This window comes from Chaetura pelagica, unplaced genomic scaffold (assembly GCF_000747805.2).
Source record: "Chaetura pelagica isolate M959 unplaced genomic scaffold, ChaPel_1.0 scaffold314, whole genome shotgun sequence".
Classification (NCBI taxonomy): Eukaryota; Metazoa; Chordata; class Aves; order Apodiformes; family Apodidae; genus Chaetura; species Chaetura pelagica.
In genome coordinates, this window is record NW_009953218.1 from 911,593 (window position 1) to 920,815 (window position 9,223).

A 9,223-nucleotide genomic window follows, 5' to 3' on the forward strand; every position below is an offset into this window, starting at 1 on the left:
TGTGTAATAACCACTCACAAACTTTGCCGGCACTACTGTACTTTTCTTGAATGTAAAGATCCCACTTAAAACTTCAGGCTTCTCACTTAGTAACCAGGTTCCACTCTGGTGCATCAACTCAGTATTAATGTTTCTTTTCAAGTTTGTGAGAGAGAGTAGCATGCTGCCAGACTCAAAATTGAAAAGCTGAAAGCATGGTTATGTATTTGCTACCTCCACTGATGTGAAACTACATTATTTTTTTATTTAATTACCACAGCAACCCCAAATTTAGCACTTAGGTAGCCCTGTCGTCAGACAGAGAAAATGACTTAAAATAGTTTTGCCAAAAAATAAGCCTAAATAGTTTAAGCTTTCTGAGGTTATTTTCCTTATTTTCATTGTTTGTGTCTAAACAGAGCTCAACAAGGTCTGTTTCATCTAAGCGGGAAGACTACTCCTTGCTCTTAAGCCTCCACTTCTATACACCCAGGTCCTCAGGACACAAATCCCTTTATAAGCTTATTGCAGAAAAATTCAGCATACTGATACTACAGAAAACATCTGGCTCAGCTTCAAGTATATCACATTGAAGACTCCAACAAACCTCAAACAGACTAGCTGTAAGTTCTTCCAATTCCTGTCCAAGTTGATCTCGCACTTTAGAAAGCCTTTCACATTCTTCATCTTTTAACTTCAGCTCCTATGAAAAATTGAAAGTTATTTATTCTGACTTAGAGTAGCAATTTGGCCTTTACAAACTAATACTACAGAGGGGAAGGAAAAGAAAATATAATCAGAGGAAAATAAAACCTTTGCTAAACAAAGTCTTTCGAAATATTAGTCTCAACACTAGAAGCAATTAAATTAATGCTGTACATACATATAACTATCCTTCCTGATTTACAGCAATATACAAGGCCAATCTAAAGTATCTCTAGCCTAGACATCAGCATTTCCAAAATACTCTGAAGTAAAAAAGCTTTTTTCTTTAAAGTATGGAAGACTTAAGGCTTAAAATATAGATCAAATTAATTACTGGGACCGACAGAATACCAGTTCTGTTTACCCATTCCTTAACAGACACTTAAAGCAATCCTTTAAAAAAAAAATAAATGAAAGCTTTGTCTCAAGAGAATTTAAGATTCTAAAAGAATCTTAAAACATTTTATTATTATCTCCTGCATATCGCCTTACACCTAATACAATTCCAAAATAATACTGTCATTATATCCCTGCCCTTTTTTATGCAGATATATAAATCAATTTACAGCACCTGATGTTAAGTCAAAACATTCTTTTTCTACACCTCTAAAACTTAAATGAAGAAGGCCTCATCATACCACTTTTACAGTAAGATTTTAATACAGATTTGGCAGCATAAGAGTTACACATGCTCAATCTCATCTGTATTGTCTCAAGCCTAATGGAAAAGGGGGGTGATTTGCAAAGAAGTACAAGGAATTTAAAAGAAGGGTTCCTTTCCCAACTATTAAACCCTGTAATCTCTTGCAAGAAAGAGAAGGATGCAGAGAAAAAGGGAAAGAAAAGCAGCAGACCATCCACTCTGACCTTTCAAGCATTTTCTTTTCTTGGCCATAACTCCCCTCCTATTGCCATCTAGTTCTTCCTCCTCTTCTTTTCCCCCACTCCTGAAATGCAGGAGTCACTGTCACTGACATATTAGAGACTCCACATACAATCTAGCATTTGCTTTGAAAACCTCCAGAAACCAGCAAAGAAAGCAGCTGCCCTCAGAAGAAGCTGGGGGGCAAGACAACAATCATAAGAAGGCCCAAATGGCAGCTTCCCTTGGGTTTCTGGGAGGCAGTCAGTATTTCTCCCAGTCTTCACAACAGAGAAACATTGTACACAATGATGCAGGAACCTACATTTTGCTTTGTAGCATGTTAGTATTAGGTCTTGATCTCAATTTCTGCAGTGAAGCTGGCAATAGATTTTCCTCTAAGATGAAGGGTCCTCTTTAACTTTGGCTCCTAAATCCTACAAGTGTTTAATGACTGCTCTAGACTCACTTAGTATCAAAGGCACTATTTCTCTCTTCTTTTATTTAGTTTTAACTTTGGACCTTTTCACTGATTTTTAGTCTAATTTGTTTGCCATTTTTATTTTTTTACTTCTCATATGCAACCTTTTGACTATTTTGAAAGGTACCACTGAAGTGATAGCTTTTTTCCAAACATAGTGTTTCTCAAATAGTACTAAACTCTTACTTCCTAGCTATTATTCTGCTCAAAGTGACCTATCTCTCCCTTAAAAACAAACAAACAACAAACCAAAAAAAGCAGGAAAATAGCTACAGATGGAGAGAAGAAAAGGAAAATGGAATACAAAAAAGCCAAAGAAAAAAATACTGGGGGGGAAGTGGGAAAGGTTTAAAAAAAGGAAAAAAAATAATATTTTTGTTGTTGTTGATTTCAAGTAATTCCCATATAAAGTACAGTTCTTAATATGGAAATGAAAGATTCTGATGCAAAATGTTAAAGCTCAAGTTCACATGTTCCTCACAATACATTTCCTTTGGTTTACTGATTGTAACGAAAATGCTACATACGCATTAATATATCTTAAAAGAAGGTTGTTAACATTCAGGTCAAGAGTTACCAAACTCACAATGAAGGAAGAACTAGCCCAGGTTCACTTTTGGGCTACCACTATCAATGCACTATTTGAAGTAAGATGGTTACAGTTTTGCCTGCAATTGGAAAGAGTTGGGGGGATGTTAGATTAAAACTTAGGCAAACAAGTAAAGTTACTTAATGAAAACAAAAAGGAGACAACACCAGGCAGCCTACTATGCATGGCTACTTGGCTAAATTTGTCCAACACTGGGCAAGTTTCCATGACATGATTCAGAAGGAACATAATAAAATGTATGATTTGCCAAGCAAGTTTAATAGCTTGGGTTTTTAAGCAGGGCAGAAATAAAGAGTGCACATTATTGGAGACTTCCCAGACATACACCATATAGAGGCAGAAAAGACAACTGTGTGTGCTAGACTAACCATCCATGCTGCAGTCCCTCCCATACTACTGTTCTGAAAAAGTAACTGCATAAAAAAGATACACTATTATAAAGCACAACACACAGAGTTGCTTAAGCTGCTATGAGAAAAATTTAACTTGTATGGAAAAAAAAAGTTTAAAAAATCTGGTATCAAAGAGTAGTATTATTGCTTATTTCACTTTGATCTTCATAAACAGGCTACAGGGTGGGTCTTTATTAAATGAGATAAGGAATGCAAATTACTGCTTCAAAAACATGAATATTTTAAATTCTTGAAAAGAAAAACCATCCTGCATCTAGTTCAGCAATTTAACCAAGTCAGAACTAGATGCAGAAGATCAAGGAAAGACCAAAGATTATTTACAGATAGCACCTGAATTCAGAACCGTGGGATACTGCTGAATTCTGAAGTTGTCAAAAAAGTTTTATTTATATTAGAATACATTTCTATTTGATTGCTCTTCACTCAGCACCCAAGTTAGACAAATTATATAAAAACTAGTCCACAAACCACATCTACAAGTTTTTTTAATGTGAGAGAAGGTCCAGAATATCTTTTCAGAGATAAGAGCATTTCAGAAACTATTTAATTATCAATTTATGGTGTGGGTGAAGATGCTTCTGTTTTGCTTGCATGTAGTCTTCTACTTGCCTGAGAAAATTTCTTTGCCTACAATACACTACAACAGTATCAGTCAGAGGCATGGAAACTGAAACTTTCATCACTCAAAACCAGCAAGGAACTGCTAAAACACCTCCAGAGAACTAACCCATCTCTAACAATCACAAACCAGTGGCCTTACAATTCAAATGCAATTTTACTTTACAAAAGCTTGAAAGCATACTCTTCAGTGGAGTTCTGGGATGTTGTATTATTCTGGAACATTTTCATTTTTATTGTTTGGTAACTTATAAGCAAATGACAACAGAAATTTTTAAATGCTCATGTACTGTATAGTGCTACTAGAATTTCTGGGTAGTTACTGTGAATCTATTTATTCAAAAATACAAGCAGTTTTAAAATTTCATGTTTACTGTGGAAAAAAAGGTATTTAACCACTACTGCTAGCCTGAGGAGAAACACTGTAACAATGACAATAGTCTGTTACATTGGATTCTTTGACAATACAAGTGGAAAAATGGAAAAAATCTGCTTCAAATTCTGTATCAACACACAAGATCTGCAGACAAGAGATCAAACTGTAACATTCCATGTTTCTGAGATGAGGAATGCATACAGAAATTGAAGCTTTTGAATGAAAAATCTAGGCTTTTACAATAATACATCCTATATTGTCACCTCTTTCACATGCATCACTGCATTAGTGTGGAAAAAACTACTTCACTCTGCTAGGGAGATACCAGCAATTCAGATTTCTACTACAACTCAAACATGTTTTTTATTTGTTACCAACAAGCCTAGAGATCTTACTCTAAAGAGTAAAAAAGTCAAAGAAATCATGACTATGAACTCCCAAGAGCTCAGAAGCTGCACGTGAGCTACCCAAATTACATGCAACATGTGCTTGTTACTTCAGATGAAAAGCAAAAAGGTATTCCCTTTTCAAGGACTCCACTAAACTTGCAGATCAAAAAATACCATCCATCAAAATACCATCACTATTCTCTCATGTTATCTCCATGTAGTTGATCTACCTTCAGTAACAACAGTGACACTGCTTAATCCAAACATGGTAGAGAAAAAATGCAAATGCAGAGAGACATTGAATCACTAAGCCTTTTTACACCTTCTTGATCTTACTGCTGATGCTTTAAAGGGAGAAAGGTTCAGACTGTCTACAAGCAAGGGCTCTTCAGTTCCACATAGCCAGAAATCCAGTCGTAACTGAAAAAATAAGCAGCAAAGTAAAAAAAAAAAAAAGGTAATTTTAATTAAGGGAGTATTTTAAGGCAAAAGTATGTCCAACCTTATGTGCTCCTTTAGTATAGGATGCTGCCACCCTGCTGCTACCTCTCACCTTGCTGTTACCTTTTTTATGACATGATTCAGTGCTGCAACCAAACCAGACTGAAGTACAATAGTACATTTCTTCTTGTGAAGAAACAACTTTTTTAAAGACTTGTTTATTAAAAATGTTGCCAGTGACACTGTTTATTTTGAGAAGTCTGTAGTCTTAGGAAATGCAAGGCATACACAAAGGAGGAGGAACAAAAAGAATAAATCTTTATTTTATGCCTGAATAATTTATTCAAGAACCGTGTAGCTAACAATGACAAGCCATACATCTAATACAAAAAACTGAGAGGATATTAGAAAAAAGTTACCCTCTAAAGACAGGCATTAAAAAATTGGGCAATGGATCCCAAAGCTTCAAAATTTTTATTTCCTTTCTAGTTCCCTTTCTGATCACAACTGCATAAATCAAATCAGTGTTGAATGCTTATTAGAACAGCATACAGTTTGGGTAAGAAATGTGGAACAAATAGAAAACGTCAGAGAGCAAATTTGTTCTTACGGGGTTCACTCTCAAAAATCTGTAGCCTGTAAGGTATTCTGAGGCTCAATGAGCTCAAAAACTTCTAAGTACAAATTGTATTCTCACTGTCCTAACAACCAGCACAGACTTCATAGAATCACAGAACAGTTTGGGCCGGAAGGAGCCTTAGATCTAGACCCAACCCCCCTGCCATGGGCAGGGACATCTCTCACTAGACCAGGTTGTTCAGAGCCCTATCCAATCTGGCCTTGACTATCCAGGGAGGGGGCAGCCACAACTCCCCTTGGCAACCCATTCCAGTGTCTCACCACCCTCACAGCAAAGAATTTCTTCCTGATGTCTAATCTAAACCTCCCTTTTCATAGAGAATTTAAAAACAAACTAACAAAAAAGAAACCACCAGACACTACCTATTAATAATATCCCTACAGATTTTTATATTGAGTACTCGTCAACGAAAGTGAATACATGTCAAAGTAAAACTTTAAAAACTGCATTACATACTGAGTATCACATAGTGGGCACAGCCCTCTGTGAACTTATAGGAGAAAGCATATGTGAATTAAGGATGGTAAAAACTCCTCCTTATAGAGGAAGCAGAAAAAAAGTAGATACGAGGGAAGGAATAGAATTTATTGTTGTACAGTCTGTACAGACTCCTGCTATGACTCCTGTGCTACTGGGCAACTCTGAAACACTGCAAGTTTAGAAAGACAAGCAGACAAAATAAGTTATCCATCCAGTATAATACTAGTAAGAATCAACCTGTCAGGAGTTAGAACAGTTTTTCTGAAGTTTAAACTTTAATTTATTCTTACTTTTTAAGGCTCCAAGGTTAACTATTAGGCTTATATATTCACATGCAGGGTCTTCAAACTTAGGTCAGGTTAATGTTTCATTTCAGTAGTCAAATGTTAAGCAAACAAATACATTACCAAAGGAAGCAACTACAATAAAAACTACAATAAGCAACTACAGCAATAAAACAATCAACAGAAGAAGTGATGAATCCATATTTAAGATTCACATTAACAAGGGCAAATGCAACTATGACAGACATCATGACTACATTCAACAAGATGAAGTGACAAACGAAGGAAAACAAGTTCAAAAACAAGATGTGCTTAAATATAAACAACATCATCATCATCATGGAGAGGAAAGGGCATAGATACAAGCAGCACAAAATCTACATGAAAGTTTAAGCACAGAGGGATGTTAAAATGATAAATAATGGCTTTGCATTTATATAGCACCATCCATCCAAACAAGACAAAGCGCTTTACAAATATTAATGAATTGAGCCACAGTGTCTGCTAAGGTATCCACATTCAATTTGAAGTGTGGTGTAACAGTACTCTGAAGAAAACCAGCAACATCTTTATTGCTTCTGTGCAGGCATTCCCCTATGAAACATAGTACCTTGTTCTAAAGTATTTCTACCTTCCATGACACATGCTACACTTTTATACTCTAGAAGAAAGAAGACTAGAGAGCAATATAATCACCATCTATAAATACTTACATGGTAATCACAAAATGACAGAAAATTACTCCTACTCTCAAATGCCAGAATGAAGGAATGGTCTACATTTTCAAGAAAAAGCATTTCCATGTTTAAGTAGCAGCAGCACTAGAAAAAAAACACTAACAAGGAATAATTCTAAGACATTAGCACTGCACACATTTGGAGTAACATTACATAAAATACTGACATCCTATTAATTCTGTAAGAAATCAGTAGACTCAGACTGCACCTTCTGGTACATTTATCATTCAGCAATATTAGAACCACTCTGAAGTGAGAAAAAGCAGAAGGAGACAAGACAACAAGCCTTACCCTCTGAGCTTTTGCAAGTTCTTCTTTCAATCTTTCATAGCCCTTTTCTCTTACTTCCAGTACAGATGGGCTCCGTAAGTGAGATAAACTGTCTGTACTCAACCCAAAAATATCTTCATTTCCTTCAGCAACATCTGCTACTGTAGCACCCTGCAAAAACTCTCTCTCTGCATTATTGCTCTCCTTTCTGGAATGACTGTGATTGAATGACCCACCCTGGGGTCCAGAGGTAGAAGAAAGTACTGCGTCGGTAACATTGATGCTGTAAAGAGAGTGATACATTTTTTATTTATATAATAAAAAAGGAAATATTTCAGAAATGGCAGTAGTGGTGTTGAATATACCATTACGGACTCAATTTAATATTAGAACATTATAAATAATATTATATCTCTAGTAAAATAAGAAGCGTACATGCAACAAACATCAGCAAGTTAAATAAATAGACACACTAAACTTACCTGACACATGATGCTTCTCCACAGTTCAGTTGTCTGGGAGATGAATAAACAGGTTGTGTGGGAAGGTCAGAAACATTTAATGCATTGGGTTGGATTGGTGTGGAGGACACAACAGAAGGATGTGGTCGGTAGATAACACTGGGTGAGGTAGTTTGTTCCTGAGTCCCTGACTCATTTACTCCAAGAAGATCCGGTGTAGTAGGCGAAGCGAGGTTCACTTCATGAAAGCCTTCCAAGGGGTCACTGGCCATAATAAAAGCCTCATCATATGAAACCCTGAATTAAATAATCACATTATCAGAGTGCAAACAGGAAATATTATATCTGACACCTATTTCAATTAAAAAAACACTCAGACAATTATGTTCAGAATACTTGGTGATATAAAGTAAACTATGGTCTAACTTTGCAAAAGTAACCACTTCAGCTACCAAAAAATGTTTCTTCCACACATTGGACTGCTGCATCCAGGTTTAACAGCAGACTTGACAGCTAAATGGGGTGGTGAAATCAAGAACATATTCTATATAATAAAAAAGTAATCTTTAACATAGTCTAGAATTGTTTTGTATCAAAACACAAATGTATTTCATTCACAAAAGAGGGGGAGGCCTGGGAACCAGTAAGGAAAAAACCCAACGCATTTTTTTAAAACTTTAAGCTTTCACTTTTTTTTCTCAGCAAAACAAGTAATCTAGAGACAGAAATCAGTGAACCTTTAAATAAATTACAGTTCTTTGTAGTTTTGATTAAATTATACATCTGATCTTGTAACAGTTCACTGAAATGGTAAGAACTAGCCAGTAAGATGTCTCATGAAGTATAATGATGTGTATTTAATATATCACATGATTAAGTGATGATGACAATTGTTAGTAAATATCACACCAAAAAGATATTCCAGGTAAAAGTACACTACGAACTGGCAATTTAAATGACAGTATATTTTATTTTTTATTTCCATATATTCTTCATAAGTTCAACAGTGAACAAGTAAAACACATTAATTTTACAAGTCCCAAAATAAAGCTCTTGTTTTCCAGCAGTTTATCATCAGAGACCACAAAAATCTTTGCATGATTCAAAACTAAAAATATGGAGAAAGTTGTGAAGGATTTACTTAGCAGTAATTATTCACTGCAAAAAAAACATTTTCCATGTTACATAAATAAAAGAGAACATGAAGGCTTCATAAAAGTATTTAGCATACAAAAAAAAAAACTAGAGCATCTAAATGAAATAATACATTACATTTTACAGACAAATCTGATTGGCTCTTAGAACAAAATGGACAGGGCAGAGAGAAGATCCAGAAAGATGACATTCATAACCATGAAGAGATGATGCCATCTACTTAGGTGTACATCCAGTTCTTTAGCTACTTCACATAAAACACACTATAAATTCCAAATTAGCACATGGAGTAATGTTTTAGCTACATCAATACTTTTGGGTC

General features: G+C 35.4%; 1 protein-coding gene across 2 annotated transcripts in view; it reads right to left on the minus strand.

Moving 5' to 3' along the window:
- Window positions 1-8,040, minus strand: part of RAB3IP (RAB3A interacting protein) — a 24,856-nt gene extending 16,816 nt beyond the window's left edge. The window contains exons 1-3 of one of the 2 annotated variants that reach the window (XM_009997720.1): window positions 7,768-8,040; window positions 7,307-7,568; window positions 587-682 (exon numbers count right to left, since the gene is read on the minus strand). In XM_009997720.1, coding sequence (XP_009996022.1) covers window positions 587-682; window positions 7,307-7,568; window positions 7,768-8,018 — 609 coding nt within the window. In that variant the 5' untranslated portion in view covers window positions 8,019-8,040. The remainder of the gene's footprint in view (window positions 1-586; window positions 683-7,306; window positions 7,569-7,767) is intronic. The other variant, XM_009997721.1, reaches the window with a different exon arrangement.
- Window positions 8,041-9,223: the final 1,183 nt, after the last annotated feature.